We start from the raw sequence: 18,099 nt of genomic DNA on the forward strand, positions 1-18,099 counted from the left end.
GCTGTGTGCATGTAACACATTTTCGGAGAAGTAACACTTGCATACAGAAGGAAAGGCCTTAAAGAAGAAGGCGATATCACAGGTGTCTCCATAGACGAAACAACAAAAATGATGCTTCAAAAGCTATTGCAGTGAATTACAAAAGTGTGCGAATAGGCCAACCCTTGGCACGGTACCAACGTTTGCCGCGTTCAAGCTGGTGCGCATTAACGAGCATTTGCAAGCCTTCCAACACATGTCTTGATACCAATGTATCGAAAAGGTTTACCAAACCTACCCCCACAGTCTCGATTTGTATATCGAAACGATGAAAGAAAGGTCGCACCCACCGCTACTGGTCAGGAAGGCAGAGTGAGGAGCGTGGAAGATGTGTGCCGATGGTAATGCACTCGGCTACATGTCATGCGAAGGAGAGGCGATAACTGTGGTTCAACATGAACTAATCTGCAGTGTTCTTGTGGGTGTGGCAATTGAGTCACACTTCCAGTGACACAGAAGAGTTGGAAGTCGATGAGCTCGGAGCGCAGAAAGAATGCTCCACGTGGCGGTATGCACCATTTGAATAAATCGTGAAAGTTAGAACAGCTGCATTTGAAGAGTGAGGAGGATAAAGCCTTCAATACACCACACCACTTTGCTCAACGATAGAGAACTTATCCAAATTCAGCAGCTACTGCTGCGGAGAACGCGTCATTACTGAACTGTCACAACAGGGTTCAGGGAAATGGCATGGACATGATTTGGAAGACGGTGGAGCGAAGGGTTGGGGAAGAGAAGTGAAAGTGGACCAGGAGGGGAATGAACAGCACACAACCCTGCATAATTGATCATCGACGCGTGAGAGGTGAAAGTGCTCCTCTGCGCTGTGCAATTATGTGCCGGTTAGGTCAAAGCAGAGGAATCAGTGTCCTTCCCAAACAAGACACCAGCGAGTGACCAGAGCACAATTGTCAAACATCTGAAATGCGACACGTCATTTGTGGGAAGAAGGAGGATTTGAACTGGACAAAAACAAGTAGTTATGTTGCTACATCAGCGCATGTGTTTGGTTGGAAAGGCGTTGTTTTGGTAATAGCCCGGGGGATGAACTCAATGTAGCTGGTGATGATGATTGAGATGGCCTGATGAAGTCACCGCGTGTTTCTTTACTGCGGTTAATCGCAACGCACCGTCGTAATGCTTGGCTGAAATGCAAACGCATGACCACGAACGTCGACTTATCCAGATTACGATAGGCGAGGCACCACTTCCAGACCAGGCGTCAACACAGGAACCGCATCACCTGTTTCGTGCTCGTATCTTGCAAATCACACTAGCCTAACTTCCAAGTAATGTTTGTGTGCTCGCGTACATACGTTAAAGTGTCGCCAAAGCGATGGAAGCATGTAAACGCAGTGGCATTCATTCAAGGTGTCAAGATTGGACTGCTGTTCTGGGCACCTTCACAATTGGACAGTTCGTCTGTAAGGATGTCTGCACACCATGCAAAAGAGTCAATGGATTGGAGAGAAACCCTCCCCCTGTGCGTGTCTGCATGCAACCAAAGGGGGCACAACGGAAAGGGGATGTGACCTGGTTACGACGTAGTCTGTCTAAGCGGATTGAAGGTGAGAGTGAGGGAGGGAGGGAGGGCGGACAGGAGAGACAGCACTACCTGTGACAGTTGGACAGAGTTGCACTGGATGGCTTCGGGTTCATCAGCTCCGAGTGACATCTTCCACTAAAAGTGAAGAATGCAATAAGAGAGATATTTTCTCATACTTGGTCAAGTAAAGAAGTAGTCACGGGGAATGCTGAACCCACTTGAAGTTTATTGCAAGTGGGTGTTGGAACAAGGGCACATGCAGTCTGCAAACAATGCTGGTAGCGTTTAAGAATGCGTTTAGACACGAATCGACAGCAGAAGTGTGGATGGTCTAGTCAGTGCTACGAGTCTCTCTATTCGAGTCGAGTGAACTTCCTCTTCCCTTTCACCACCACCACCACCATCATTATTATTATTATTATTATCATCATGACAGGTCGTCATTGTGGTGAGTGAGTGAGTGAGTGGACTTAAGGGATGGATAAAAGGAAGGGATTTGGACTTGTTGTTGGAATTGCGCTTGACATGGACTAGTGCCATCGACTCCACTCCAGTCCCTGTAACTCTGCCCTTGGCATCGGCCCACTTCAAATTCGTTATGGTGATTGCTCTGAGCACATCAGGGATTGGTCATACCCCACACCACATCACATTAGGGAAGAAGCTTTGAAGCAGATTTTGCTCTTGCTTAGAGCTGGCGTCATATCTGAGACTGTGTCTTCTAACGGTTGAGTTTGGACGGCACAACTTCGCAGCATGTAGACGTGCGTCTCTGGGGTGTCCATTGCTCCACTTCCAGAGTAACGTAAGTTAAGCATTTGGGATGTCTGATCAACTGCCTGGGGAGAGCCTGAACACCCGAGTCTGACGTGAAACTGTAATGGGAGCGAGCTAGGAATTAATCGCGTGGGAGGCTTTCATCCCCTTTTCCTAAGTAATTTACCATCTTCTGATAGGCGCGGAAAACCGAACAATCTGATTTTGCTATATCACATTCTATTCACTTGTCCAACTCAGTCTGTTTTTAAAGTGGTTTACATTTTATTTCTGGTCGATGCGTACCTTAGAGAAAGAATGATTTGAATTCGTTCGTCCTTTCTGCCTACGCATTCCGAGCCCCTATGGATTTCGCCTCCTTGACTAACCATGATTCTGCTTATCGCAGAACCTCAAGATACACTCTTATAATTCCATTGAAGTATCTTCTACTCCCATCACTCGACGAAATCAACATTAGTCTCAATCCTTTTTTTTTACTGATAGTGCTTCGCAGTTGAGCTTGTTTTTCTAGTGTATGCACTTTTACTAGTTCACACATTTTTTGGCACATTCCTGCATCTATTTTCTGTTCTTTTTTTCACTCCAAAATTTGATGTTGGAAGTGATAATCTGATTTTAATGCGGCTAAGTGCCTTGAACTTTTACTTGTAAAAATTTGCATGATTGCACTCTTCCTTTATCAAACGTTTTTTTTTTGCGATTTGCTTTTTCACGTTTCCGAATTTTAAGATGGGCGGACCCTTTTAGCATGTACAATTCCCAGTTCTCTTCGAAATTCAGTTTCCAATGCTTTAATTCTTGGAACATTTCGGAAAGCGTGTAATTTAATGGAAAGCAACCTTGGACAGTAAACTGCTTTGTTTTTTTAATTACTAAATATATTATCTCATTAGACGCAAAATTAGTATTGCCTCCTCCTGTTTTTCATTACGGCCATTCATATCTTTTTTATCTCAGTGAGGCGTGCCTGATTCAACCACTCGAATCTACGTTGAGTGACGTTTGGATGTTTCATTTTTACTGTACCAAATCCAGAAAATTGAACCACTAGAGGGGAAGAGGATGAACTCATGAGGGTCGTTTTTCATTACTCTGAGCTGACCTAACTGTCCTTCACCGCATATTGAGACTTGGTCAATGACTGAATCTCGTGATTGTGTTTATCTAAAGTGAGGTAGTTTGGTTCTATTGGCTATGTTTGGTGGGGTGGGTAATCTCTCAGACTGGCTCCGGTAGTTAGACTGAGCAGCAGAGTTATATGTGCTGGATAATCGGCCCATTTGCACGTTTGAATCACATCTCAGATGCCAGCGTATCCTACTTTGATGCAATTTATACATGAGATGATTCAGCATTAAATGTCAAAACTGTTTTCCAAGTCGTGGATAAGTCGTCTAGTTACGGCTGCTTCGAGTATAACGAGGTTTAGAGGCACAGATGTCGACTGTTTGGGATCGTGGACGTAACTGTGTTTACGCAAGAAGTTATGACGGGGAGAGTGTGCATAATTGAGAATAGTCACCAACAAAGTCATTACAGCAGAATTGGTTCCACTCCCAAGATTATGCGGTTTTTATCTGCTCTCCTGGCAGTGTTCAAATGTAATCCGCTTCATAATATAAGAATTCTGTTTGACAGCTCATTTCGTTGATGTACCCTGAAGTTCGAATCGTTGAGTAATCTGAGCACTGTAATAAAAAAGGGGTTAGGTAAATTGTATTTCTGTACTTATGTTCACGTCTCTAGCCTTAAATAACTAATTTTGATGAAATATTCTTTTTAAGCACTATTTAAAACTCATGCTACCGCCTTAACCATCACACGGAGCGGGTAGGACGTTTCATGTCTTAGAATTCGCATGACAAAACTATCCTACCAGTAGTACCCTTGGGGATTACAGAAGCAGGACAAATGCTTTTTTCGTTCTGGACTTAAAATGCCTGTTGCTGAATTAGAAAATAATCTCGCACAAATAGAAATAGTTGGATTTGTGGAGTATTCGCATTTCTCGGGGCATCGATCAGACAGGAGTGCAAAATATCTTAATATTTCTTTCCTGCGAAAAAATACTGCAAATCATTGCATTCGGACACTTTCCAAATGTTGAGTGAAAAGTGGTGTGGAACTAACAAGGCGTTTTACACAGTGCGATATTTCAAATTTTTAGTAGTCTCACTTCTGAATCATACTGATAGAACAAATCATAAATACGAATGAAACTTTGGAGTGGTAGCTCTTGTCAAATGCAAGACTACTTGCCCTTGTAGGAAGTGTAAAAGTAGGCACGCATGAATACACCTTTGGTCGCATCTCCATTACCCACATCGCGAGATGACTTCAAAGAAATAGTCACATCATTTAACTAATTGCCAACCACCTGAGTCGAGCAATGGTCGCCGTTGTTTCATTTTGTAGAAGAGAACCGCAGATTACAGTACTTCCGATTCTTTCTATAAGGATCGTAAAATGTGCTGTAAAGAAGTGGACGAAAAGACACAAAGCAGCGATGGCAGTAGCTGTAGGACTATTTCCCCGCTCTGGCGATACGTCCTCATTACTGGTGGCATCACCCTCATTGTTATAGTCCTGGGCACCTCCCTGGCCTTCGATTTTGGAATGCAGGGACCTCTGCTGCTCAAAGTCCGCAGCAGTTCCCTCTTCATCAAATGGGAAAACTACTGCTACCGCCCCCTTCAGTCCCTCCTCTTGAGGGCCCTACAATAGCATGCGCTCTCTCTCACCCACCTAATTGATTTTGTCAATTTCATTGTCGATGTCGTGACTTTCCTCTCCAGCCCTTCCTCCTGGCCCCACTCCATCACGCAGTCAAAAAAATGGACTAGTGAATTCCAATTCTCCACCTGACAAGCGCCCTTCCCACATTTCGAGATGTTTCGATTGCACCTTCTCTCTCACTCCTGCCCACCTTTTGATCATTTGCACATACATTCATAATTACTATTTACGGTAAAGGCATCGCAGTGTGTTTTACAACCCGAGTCGGTGTAAAGTTTTCGAGTTCAATTAGAGGCGACGAAAAGGCTCACTTCCGACCTATTATTGAGAGCTCCAGTGTGCCATGACTCACAGACAAAAAAAAGCAGGTCCCTTGCTCCCTGAACCATTCCATTCGGTCATAAAATAGTACAGTACTTGGAATCAGGTTCATAACGAGCAACAGGAGCTACATTGCCTGCTATCACGGCGCCTTCTAAGTAATGACAATAAATAAACAGCGACCACCTGAGCACAATGATCATTTGCTGCAAGTCATGCTACCGGTGAAATTGAATTAGTTCCTACGTTTTCCATAAAAAATCATTTGATCATTGAGGTGAAATTCACGCAAGCCCTCTTTTATTAACATTCACCGATAATACTGTCTCGAGGCTGAGACAAAATTAAGGGAGCGAATAGCCTAACCGTCTGATTGAAATCAGACCAGGAGGACCTAGCGTTATGCAACAGCCTAAGTGCAATTTCGACTCGAATTAGGGAATGAAACATCAAAAATTCCATTTGCCATGTCTTCAGGTCATTGGCGGTTCGCGTATCCCGTCTTTCCATGCAATTCGGCGTCAAAGTCCAGGAAACTAGGCAATGGATGGACGTACCTTCACGGTAATTAGTACATCAAAGAACTTATCAGGCGAATAACTAGAACAAACTAATGACGTCCCGGAGGAAATTGAATCCACGGACTGCACCGAGAACCTGTCATTGTTCCTCGTTTATCCGACCGAAGATTCACAATTTAATGACGCATTAAGTCTTGGACGGCCTACAAACTGCGCGATTACAATATAATTCAATAACGAAGTTCTCCCTCTCTAAGGACACCTAGCGAAAACGACGGGGACAGTAAACTATTCGTTACAAATGAAAAATAACTACAAGTTTCTTGGCTTAAAACGAGTAGAAGTTACTGAAAAAGATCACCCAAACAAAGTAAAAAAACAACTAGCAAACGAATAGCCGATGATCGATACTGGTTCCAGATTAATTCGCATTCTTATCGAAGAACGAGATCCCCCTAAGCATGAAGTGGTCATTATTGATAAAGTATTTCTAAAACAATAAACCACAGAAGCAGCTGTGCTGAAGGTATGCGATGAAGAGAATACTTTTTTAGAAGACATGTGGACATAACAGTACAAACTACTCCACGTATGTACATTACGAGGGGAGGTCACCGAGACTTTCTGGGTGGATGGTCTTCCCGCGTTCGGAAACAGAGTAGTTGAACTGAACAGGAGGCGAGGACATGATTTCATCAAGACGTTCATCAATGTTTTCACGTGTTACCATTTGTTTGTCACAACCCTAAAATAGATAACCAACGAGCTCAGCAATGGAACAAACGGTTTATCAAGACTGCAAGAAGAGATGGAAACACCAACTTCAACGGACAATAGTTTTGCTTTCAGTATTTCCATGCGTTGAGCCTCCTTCTTATCATATTCCTCACGTTTTTGCAGAAGTTCAGCAATTTTCCTATTGAAATGTTCAACGTAGTAATACTCGCGCCCCAACTTAGTATCACTGTTCCATTTTTCGTTAATAGTAATTAGATCCTCATCAAAAGCCTTTTCACACACACGACATGACTCCGAAGCGCCAGTCTCCCTGACCTCAAAGCAGTAACGCAAAGCATCTCTGCAAAATAAAGCCAAAAAAGACTATTACACGACTGCAGCCATTTGGAGCTTATAATCAGACCACCACTTGCTCAAAAGTTCAGTCTCGACGGGATCACTAACCCGAGGCTCTCTAACTCTCAGTAGTTTACCTACGCCAGAATGAGAAAGTAAGCAATAGAAACTTGCTTTTTGCAGGGGGAAACACCCGAGGATTCCGACGAAAAGTTGGTGTCACCTTGTGCCTTAGTAAAGCGAGCCTCGTGGACGCCATGTAATGCGCCTACATTAACCTTGAGAAATGTGAATGTGATGTAACGGAAGTAATAATTTAAGACTGTTGTTTTGCATGACATACATGAGAGTTATTACTCTTTATTGCAATATTTTAATTTTTGGCAGGCATCGTCGAATCGATTACATATGGCATTAAAAATTGTGCCGAAATATGTCCTTTCACATCAGTAGCAGTTATTTTAAAGATTATTATCAAATCCTGTTTGATGGCTTTGACTTCTATTGATTTGGCTGTTCTAAAAAGCAATAATAAGATCACTTACACCATAACTGACATACTGCGTGTTTTAGCGCATAAAAATAGCAGATGGATTTTGTCCTGGAAATACAACTTAAAATAAGACATGCTATGTACTTCATGCCTTAAAATGTCTATCACCTTAAGTTCACACAGTAAATGTTTAACAGAACAGCTTGTACTCGATTACTTAACTAACTAGGCCGGACCTAATTTCAACCGTTGAAATAGCTGATGAAAATGGATTGTTTAATGGCGGTAGACTCGGAGGCATAATCAGTTATTCTCTACAGGAAAATAAGTTTTTTAAGAGTGTTCAGTAAGTTTGTGTCCCCGCTACGTGAGATTACGTCCTGAAATCGGATCGGTAATAGCATCTGTCATCCGGTCCTCGACTACCCTGACGCAGTGTGCGCATCGAAAGCGCTTCCCCGCCTTGCTTCTAGTTTCGTAAAGATTATTGCGCAGTCTTTGATCCCACAGTACATTCAACGTATCAGTTAACACTTAAACATTACATAATTTTTTAATGTATGTAAGACCCTTTCGTTCAGAAAGAATGATATTTCAAATATAATCACTGGATTGTCAGTGCTGGAAAAACCACCTTGTTAAGGTCAAAATAAGGGTTTTTCACTGTAGTCATAATGGTATTAATAAAAAAGCGGGACCCAAGTGCATTTTCACCTGGATATATTTTGTCTGAAGCCACGCCATCGCTTTGAGTGGATTCGAGGCCTAAGTACACTGATAATGCCAGGTGATTCAGCACCTGTATCCACTCCGTAACTGCCACTTTTCTTCCTCGAATACTCAATGGTACTCATGATATCATCAAGGCATATATCATAGTTTGGCTGAGTGGTGATTGGTGTTTTCGGAACACTGTCAGGTGTACAAGACTGGTTCCGTTTGGAAAGACCGAAGGGATGTGGAGGGTTGGTTATATGCTCTTCGATGAATTCGTTAACCCGATTTGGATCCTCTAGCATCCCCATGTGACCAGCTTTTGGTAGTCGACGCAACTGTGCGCAGCGGAGACTCTAAAATTCAAGGCACAGCCTAGCTTATTTCCAACTTTAAGTTCTACTCCTTGATGCAAGACTGACTTGCGTTATTTCTAATGATACAAAGGAGTCTGCGTATAGACTTCTGAAGTAAGGATTCTGTGAGATTTTATTGCATTAATTTCATATTCCTAAATGGAGGATGCTAATATGATGGGATTTTGAGGTTAGTGGCTTGCATGTAGTTCGCTTGTTGTTGCCAAGGTTTTGATTCTTATTATAAGCATCAGTCCATTAAAATTCCAGTGAACTAATTAATCAATCGAATGGAGATTATCACAACCTCAAGACTGACCAACCGAGTAATCATTCTTCAACCTTTGGTTTTGACAAAGTCATTTAAGTTTGCTGTCTTCCAGCTCTTTCGCTATGAAACAGGATGACTAGTTCCAGGGAACATCTTTAGATAGGATGTCTAAAGCCGTTGGCTGGAGTAAAAAACAATAAGGTTGTGGTACGGATAGTTGCACTATTTGCTGTTTTGTAAATCAAAAGGAGAAAAGAGCATCCTAGTGGTTCGGATGACAGGAAAAGATGGTATCCATAATGGATGATTTAATAAATGGAGACTTATAGCGAAATATGAGAAAAATTTAATCCCAATAATTGTCCACCTCGTATGTTGTACGCATCATGTTCAGTACCACAGCGAGAAAAGATTAAATGCATTCTGATGAATTTGCCAATTGGGAAAGCTATGCTTTAGCGCAGGTGAGTATAAAAAATCGTGCAGTGTCATACGAAGGATGTTATCATTAGAACAGTGCCCGATCCTGTGACCTCTTTCTTAGCGTAGTCTAAGTATCGCAATAATGATAAACTCATCAATACAATCCACGAGATTCAGGGTTGTTGCTAAAATTAAAAGCCCTCTTGCCGTGGATAGATTCTTAAGATCGGGCCAGAGTATGAGAGGGAACTTGACATGTGAAAGGTGAACAATGAGTAAAATGCAACCTACAAACAGGGTCTCCTCTTCCTCCGCCTCGGAGACCAATCGATCATGACTGCCACAAATGAGGAGGACGGGAACACGAAGACGGGAATAGAAGTGTCGATCACCCTCTGGCCACTTTTGTCCGGCCATTGTGGCCCACAAGGTATATGCGTTGAACTGAAAGGCTGCCTTTTGATCCTCAAAAGCTGCAATTGAGCGGTGCCCGCCTTCAGGGTTTGGACTGCTCGACGGACTTCTCTTTGAAAAGGCCAGCCTAGAGGTGTATTTTTCATGCTTGTCTTAATGACCACTAGCTGTAACACTGTTAATGGTGTGGCCTTTTCCATTAAACAATGTTTATAAAGCGTTGAGCTCTCTGATCGAATATGCTCCTACATTTTATTACTTTTCATAGGTTAGCATTTACGCAAAAACACATTAATCGGTAGAGCTAATGTCATTAATTTAGAATATATGCAGCAGACAAATACCGGAACCGGACAGCTACCCAGATAAACACTGTAATCCAACTCGATTCGACACTATTGGCAACACGTGCTCATGATGCCTACGTACCAGTAAGCCTAGCCAATCCGAAAAAATCTTTATATTTATACATTACGCAACTTCCTCTCAAACTAAGTCCTCACAATAATGGGATTTCGAGGTACACATGATACATCAGATTGATATAATTTTCAAAGCTAGGAAGCAAAACAGGTTGCTGCGTCCCAACTTACTCATTGAGGATGGTGTAGTATTATAAAAAACGGCTTCCGTCTTTATAATTACCCCTAATATTTTGATGTGATTAAGAGGAAACACAAAGTGGTGACTGAGTCAGGCATAGCAAGCGGAAGCTAAAATCTGCGAAGGTGTTAGTGATACTTTAAGAAGCAACAATCACAAGGAAAAGTCATAAGAACCAAACAAACAATAATTAAGGCAAATGTAGCAAACAAGCAGCCAGACACAAGGCACCAATGGTTGCTAAGGCAACCGAATTCGCTATTGGGCGTAGGAACTTCCTTATCTTAAGAGCATAAGTTATTTTAAGCGAAATTTTTAGAGGTAAATGTTGTAGGAGTAGTGATTTTCGGGAGATCGCCAAAAGATTGTGTTGCTTTTTCACAAATGGCTTGGCAATTTTCGTAAATATCTTGGTACAAAGTACCATAACGGATCTTAAAAAGGACTAGAGATAAATATTAATTATGGCGATAAATTTTGGAGCTTTCAATTAAAACCCCGAGAGGATGCAACTCAGTTGCAAAGGCCAGAGGACTAGACTGAGCTTGGAGTTATCGCATTCCAGAGCTCAACAGATGGTTAAATGATAGTTGCACCAATATCACCTAAAATGGAGAATAACTACTTCCCTCTAGTCGTTACTTTTTAAGTTTGCATGTTACGATATATTATTTATTTTGACTACACATAGTGTTGACCTAAAATATTGAGGTCTGTTAATGCTGCTGATGATACGAGGCTCGTAGTCCTCCTGTACGTTGATAACATGCCTATTCAAGATCAACTCGTGCGGCGCAAGTAAATAGCAAGTATCTCAATTAAACCAAACGTAAAGGAAAATATGGTACTAAAAGCCAAGTTCTAAGACGGATGTGGAATTTTCTAGAGTTCAAAAGTAACTTGAAAGTGGCCCATAACACCGACTTCCTTCCATCCATTTGAACAATAGCAGTGCAAGGAATGCCCACTTGCCTCTGAAAGCCGAGTCGAATGCAGGGTGTGAGGAGGGAGAGACAGGCGGGGTTAATTCCAAAGATGCTGCACTCATATTCCAACGGTATTGGCGCGCCTCCACTAATGAGCACCAGCCGTTGTACCGCCTCGCTCCTACTCTCCGCTAGTCGTACCGCAAGCGAGGTACTTGGAGAAGCAAAGCATCGTTGGCATTACCAGAACCAGCTGATTTTCCACGCTAGCAATTGGCACATGATCTTGGACTTTGCATTTGCAATATGGATGAATAACCATGATGATCAGCCTTGTAGGGAGGACTCGCAGTAAATTAGTCTCAACTATTCTATTTGTTATCCAAAACTACGCAAATGAGGAATGGCCATGATTTGAACCCAAATACTACTAGCAGTAAATATGATTTGTGACTATCAATTTCTTGCTCCTTTTCGGGTCTCATAAAGTTTACTGAAAAAACTCCACAAAATGAAGTGAAAATTATTCGCGATAACAGGCCACAAGAATTTTGCGATTCAATTTGTTATCCATGTAACTACATTTCTAGAAAAAAAGGAGATAAAATGGGAATTTGGCATTACCACTCAAGTACAAAAGGTTGATTGTAATGGTATACCTTTAGGAGGACTGAATTACAACTCTCTTGTTACCAAGGCCATATACTTTAACCATCATAAATTCACAAAAGATGGTAAAAGAAATCAGTATAACGAGATATCAGTGTCAGCAGTGCTTCGTGATTCCTTTGGAACACCTTAGCTTACTTTCCATTCTGCGGTGAAAAAGTACAACGGAAAATGAGTTGAGAACATTCCATTTTGGAGTTCAAGTTTCTAGTCATGCTTGAATAAAGTTGATGGGAACCTATTAAGATGACATAACATTTGAAGCAGTTTGTAATGTTCCAACCACGCGACCAGACCGTTTACATTGCAGCTCTGCGGAACATGATTTAAGTTTAACAACCGACTGCAGTAATTTTTAAATGACTTCAATTTTTGTATCCTAAAAGAACAATTATAGCGGTGATTAGGTGAAACCATCTGGGTAAGTGTGACCCCAAAATCAGCGACATTTCCCGTGCTGAACACAGAATGGCAACTACGAAATTAGACAATCAGATGATCCAGCCAATTGGCACGATTGTGAGAAGCAAGAGCAAGGTTCAAATCTTGCATTAAAATAAAATAAGGAATTTCATTGACCATTTGTTGCGCTTATTTAAAGGGGAAGAAGGAATGCAGTAAAAGATTAACATCATTGAATTCATTTAGTGCAGAAGCCTCGGCACCCGTGTAGGTTGAAATCCAAACATACAAACAATTGATTGCGATTTCTTCCCAGATCATAAGGAATTTAGGTACCGCTTAGGTCTACAAATTCAACTATAAATCACGAGCTACGATATCAGTCCGTATGTGGTTTTCTATTTCATAATTTTGTGGGCCAGCTGTTACAAAACATGAAGGCGAAGCATATGAATGCGCCAAAACGCGCTTCCTTCCTTCCATTAATTTTAGTGGGGACCGCTCACACAAAACACTTAAAATTTGCGGGGCTTAGTTAAAGCGCGCTACTTCAGACATTATAGCATAAACTCTAGTAACTCGTGGAAGAGTGTGTGGGCACACAAAAGACAAAAGAATTTCAATAAAAGTGGGATTAGCGGCTAAAAACTTTGGAAAATACTAACTTTTTTTAAAGAAACACGAAGTCCACATCACATATTTCCTTTTCAATGCCTTTCATCACAAAGAACTAGCTTAAAACATTACAATGTGGATTGATAGATAAACCCAGGTATTCTATTTCAGTAAAACATTAAAATAATTCTTCTTCCAAAATACCAAGAGTGCTTACAGACATTTTTGGCTACAGTGTCTTTAATGGGGAAATTATTTACGTTATGCGTCTTTTGTAATTTGATGCCTTTTGTAAAAGCTACCTTTTTCCTGCCATTAATAGGTGTAGTGATTTGACATTTTTTTAACCAAGCGTTTAGCTACGGGAGCAGTTCAGGCACCGCAGGTTTTACTTCTGCTCTGTGGCATGGTATTCGTGCCTTACTAACAGACCTCCAGCTCTTCTGTGCATTAGTGTTACATGTTCTTTCGTGCTACCTTAGTTTGTTATAACTTCAGGAAAGGCCCGGGGTGCTACATTTGTGCACTTAGAGATCACATATGGTAATAATAAGAATGCATTACCCTTCAGGACATTAGCTCCGCTTTCTCAAGAATGCAATATTAAGTGTCCCCCAACGTGCCATCGTATGACCATATTTAATGTGCATATACATATTTTTGTGGCTAACTGATTCTTGTGCAAGCAGACATTTGGAAAGGACAGTTAAATCATTCTGGTGTCGAATGTCGAGGAATTCTCTTCGAGTGGCTCATTATTGTTCTTGTGAAAGTGATAGCAACAAAGAAACTCTCAACTTGGAAACACCATCACGCTCGAAAGTAGTGATTGTAAAGCGAATCTCAACTAAGACATCTAACACTTTGGGTCGTATGTAAGTTGAATAGGCGCTTTTGTACCCACATCCATACAAAAATACAGCCCAAGCTACATTAGTTAACAATCACACTTGTTTATGCGCTTTTAGGTGAAATCAAAATGACAATTTTGAGCAGCAGAAAGTACCGCGTAAATTAACGGATTCAACATTACTGCTTGCTGAACATCAATTAAAAAAGATGCTCCAAAACCGCTCACAATTCCAACATCGTTTAACGATTAGTAAGTAAGATTTCAGAGAGGTCGTAAAACTGCCCAAATACTAGCTTTAAAAGCAAGGTGCATCACCATAAACAGATCGACGATTGAACACGTTGCGGTGGAAATTAAGCATACAAAAAAGGCAATACAGTGATTGAAAGGCTCAGTTCTGATAGTTCTGCTTACGATCACAAAAGAGCCATGTGAGAATCACAAGCGGAGAGCGGAACGATAAATAATGATGAGCTATAAGCAGTGGCAAAACACAGCATTACTCCCTCAACAATCCTTGACCGCTTTAAACCACTTTGAAGGTAAAGAATCTGGGAAGCTGAATGGGTTTCGTTACATATGTTCACTGAGTGGACATCAAGAGAAAACCGATTACATTTAATGTCAAAACGTAAGGGAAATTATATAACTATTTGATACTAAATTATTGCATTATTTTTCATGTACTAAGAGCCGAAAAGATGAAGAATATCGGGATAAAATTAGTAATAAAACATTTTGGATTTCTCTACGACCCTGTCACTATGCTTAAGAGATGATCGAATTATTGTGTTGTGAAATGACATCTGGATTTAAAATACGTGCGGACTTAATGAATGAGCTTTGTTTGTCCCTTCATTAGTAACCTCGAATACGTCTGCTCTGCGATTTCGTTATGTACAATAAATTGGATGGCAGTATTTTGTGAAGACTTGATAACCTGAGCGCGTGTGTGCGTGTGGAGATGAGAAACACCATTTGAGGGAAAACTCGCCTATAATCACTCTGCGACATTCACTTAAGTGATTGAAATACTCACAGCGCCATCTCATAAAAAGGATGAGCACATCATTTTAGTTCTATATGATTTCGGTAAGCATAGATCTCCTTGGAGGGGGGTGGAGATTAGCTTTATCATTTATGTGATGCCATTGTATTAGAGGCATTGACATTTAGTAATTCCTTAACAAATACATAATTATTACCTGAAAAGGATATCACTAGCATTTTGGTAGGAAAACTCAATGCGGATTGTAACATTCGAAGAACACACCAGTTGGGAATGTTTACACATAACAAAGTTCCTTATAAAGTTTACGAACCTTCTGCCTAGCATCACTTAGTTCCCAATGCGTACAAATTTAGGGTAAATCGCGAAGTGAATGGAGAATTCAAAAGAAAACCATTTTTTAAAAGCGACCTAGAAGCCACTAGAATCAACTAGAGGAGAGTAATTCCTCGCAAATGGAATGTAAAAAGGGGCGTTGAATTGTTGCTAGGCTTTGCAGATGGAATAAATACTTCCTCGGGGTAGATTTTGATCACCGCAATGGCGAAGATCACACTCACATGACACCTGCACATTCCGCTTATTCATCCTACACAAACCTGAATGAGTAAGTGACTGAGCGAGTATGCAAGACCTACCAGATAGCCCTGGTCCTAAAGCACCAAACAGTACGCCTTATCAGTATGCGCATCTAAGATTTATAACGCCAAAATAAGGCATAATTTGCAGGTACGTTTGGTTCAAATGAAACTGCTCCTTGCTATCGACAAGGTACGATCCCATTTGAGGCTGAAGCGAGTTCAGACGCCAAAAATGCATTAAATTATGATAATTTACATTTAAATGTGGTTTCAGACGAAAGCGATGAGGCCTTTAGCCAAAATAGTCCCATTAATATAAAAAATGCAACCATTTATATGAGTATTAGGCACATATTCTAAATTAGGTCTTATTGTGGTGTAATATAAGGTCTCACTAGGTGAAAGGGGCACAAAAACTTGTGTAAATAACAACACTTGAGGTACCCAAATGTTGTGCTCATTTTTATACACAATAACTTTGAAATAAAAGTAACTAAAGACATGACTTTTTACCGATGCTTCTACGAAAAAAGTCGATTTCGACCTACCCATAAGAATGGGCCACTACAGTAACAATAGGTGGTTTTTGTTCTTTGGGTTCCTCGTTATCTGAGGAATCCTTGATTGCATAGTACTTGACGACGTATTTATCAAATACCTCTTTGACGTCTTTGAAGTGCTCGTCAAATGTACAAAAGGCCTCCAGTCCTTTCGTGCTGGGACACCGCAAACAAATACCAAGAGATTTGGAAGTCGAGAAAATGGGCCATTTTTGATCGGCGCAGCAAATGAGATCATGGTTTGCATCTATTGGGCTAGCACCATGTCCTACTAAATCAATCGTCACCGTTCGATAACCCTATGAAAAACGGAGCTGAAAATGTTATGTGGGTGAAATAGAGTCAAATTAACAATGCCTCAATGTGCACGCTGAAAACGGATAAAATAAAAACTGTTTTGAAATAACGCTAAATTAAGATAGTCGATTACACTACTCTTAATTCACTTGTAAAGTAGGTGAATGCATTCTTAGTTTGACTAAGAGATGCTTTTTAGGGAAAATTTAGGAATAAGGGTGTAATGTTTAGTTAGTCTGTTTGCTAAAATAGTTGATATTTTCTGTTGCAACTGAACTGAGACAGATATTTAGAAAAATGTAAGACTTAGATTTTTTGGCGTGCCCAACGTGAAAAAACTACATCCATGCTAGGTATCGAATTTGTCCTAAAATTAATGCACCAGAAACTGAATACAAAATGATTAAGAAACTGAATACGAGGAGTTAGAAATTTACAAAATCTAAATTTAACATTTAACATTTTGAATACTCCAAAAATAGTGCTAGTCTACCAAATACTTGTGATTTACACCCAAATGCAAGTAAAAACGCTATCAATTAACTAAATATCCAAAGGTAAATCAAAGAACGAATTTTCTGACAAAAACTTAGTAAACAGGTCAACAATAACATTTATAATCTGTACATTGATTTTAAATTTAAAAAACATTAAAAATTATACAATACTATAGAAGTACTGGAAACTATTCAAAAATGACACACCATGAAGTAAAAAGGCTCAAGCTAGTGCAAACATATTTAGGCGCAAGCTTCCTGCCAAGGTTCACGTGTAATAGCCAAAACCTATATTGATATACAGAAAAATGTTAAAAGCATGGTTGCAGCAGGCGAAATCAACAAATGGGCTCATGATCAAAGAATATAATGTGAGAAAAAATCTTGTATTTTTGCGAATCAAGGGTTGAAAGTACCTTTAACAAAAAGTAGTTTACTTGATAGTTCCATATGCGCTCACTTTCTCCAACACCATGAATAAAAAAAAGGGTGCCTATATCTACGAAGAGTATAATATGTCGTGCAATAATACCTGGAAGAGCAGGCACTGACACATTAACAAACAATTTTCTCCCCTTTCGTATCTCAATCAACTCTTTGAATGGGTCAATCTTGTTAAAAGGACACAAGGTAGGCATTTTAGGATGAAAGGGACATTCTGCCTATCATCTGTTACAGACCGTGTATAAGCTTCCGCGCAATATTAAACATCCAAACAAATATGGCCTTAAAAAGCAGCTACCAAGAATTGATTAGAACCGCATTGTACTATGAATTCCTAGCAGAGAAATGGTGGAATAACTCCTATTTTTAAGATATGCCGTTGCTTTTGTTTTACATTTGGAATTTTACAACAAATACCACATTTGGTCCAACTACAAAAACTTATTTTTCGCACTTATGGGTTTATACATAACACCGGTATATATTTAGGGTAATATATGATGATTCTATGATTACTAGAAGTAGTTGATTGCACGAGTAAGTCACCAAATTTCCTAAAGTAAACTGAGGAATATTAATAGTTGCAATTTCCCCAAATAGGAATTGTGTAAGAAAGCCGTTAAAGGATGCTGCAGATTTCTGACATAAATCAAAATTGTACTTGATTGCTTCTTAAGCGCAACTGTGGCGCCCCAGGACTCCCTGAAGACGAAAGAAGACAAAATACTCGGGCAGAATATATATTCAGCGCAGAGGTGTCTGGGCTATTGGCATGACTCGAAAGGCCAGCCCACCCAGCGAGGTACAAGAAGGCTAATTCGAAGTACAAAAGTGGCGCCTCATCAATACGGAGGGATAAACTACTATCGTATTACACAACAGTCTGCAGCTGAATAGGTTCTAAAGCCGCTATTTCTTAAGCGCGATATGGCTTACTGCATGCTTAGAAGCATGC

The 18,099-nt window shown here is 40.4% G+C and overlaps 2 protein-coding genes across 2 annotated transcripts; one reads left to right on the forward strand and one right to left on the reverse strand. All coding sequences in view use genetic code 11, as the record gives it.

Annotated features, from left to right (window-relative positions):
• Positions 1–1,876: 1,876 nt before the first annotated feature.
• Positions 1,877–5,089, forward strand: EGR_02080 (hypothetical protein; the record flags this gene model as incomplete). The annotated part of the gene is made up of 3 exons (XM_024491329.1): positions 1,877–2,033; positions 2,278–2,390; positions 4,781–5,089. The coding sequence occupies 3 exons, from the start codon at positions 1,877–1,879 to the stop codon at positions 5,087–5,089; spliced, it is 579 nt and encodes a 192-aa protein (XP_024354182.1).
• A 1,452-nt stretch (positions 5,090–6,541) lies between these two features.
• EGR_02081 (Abhydrolase domain-containing protein 8) lies at positions 6,542–12,077 on the reverse strand (the record flags this gene model as incomplete). Its single annotated transcript, XM_024491330.1, has 7 exons — positions 6,542–6,688; positions 6,766–7,021; positions 7,159–7,295; positions 8,284–8,580; positions 9,566–9,799; positions 11,260–11,431; positions 12,025–12,077. The coding sequence occupies 7 exons, from the start codon at positions 12,075–12,077 to the stop codon at positions 6,542–6,544; spliced, it is 1,296 nt and encodes a 431-aa protein (XP_024354183.1).
• Positions 12,078–18,099: the final 6,022 nt, after the last annotated feature.

The sequence above is a fragment of the Echinococcus granulosus genome, assembly GCF_000524195.1.
Source record: "Echinococcus granulosus chromosome Unknown EG_S00009, whole genome shotgun sequence".
Lineage (NCBI taxonomy): Eukaryota > Metazoa > Platyhelminthes > Cestoda > Cyclophyllidea > Taeniidae > Echinococcus > Echinococcus granulosus.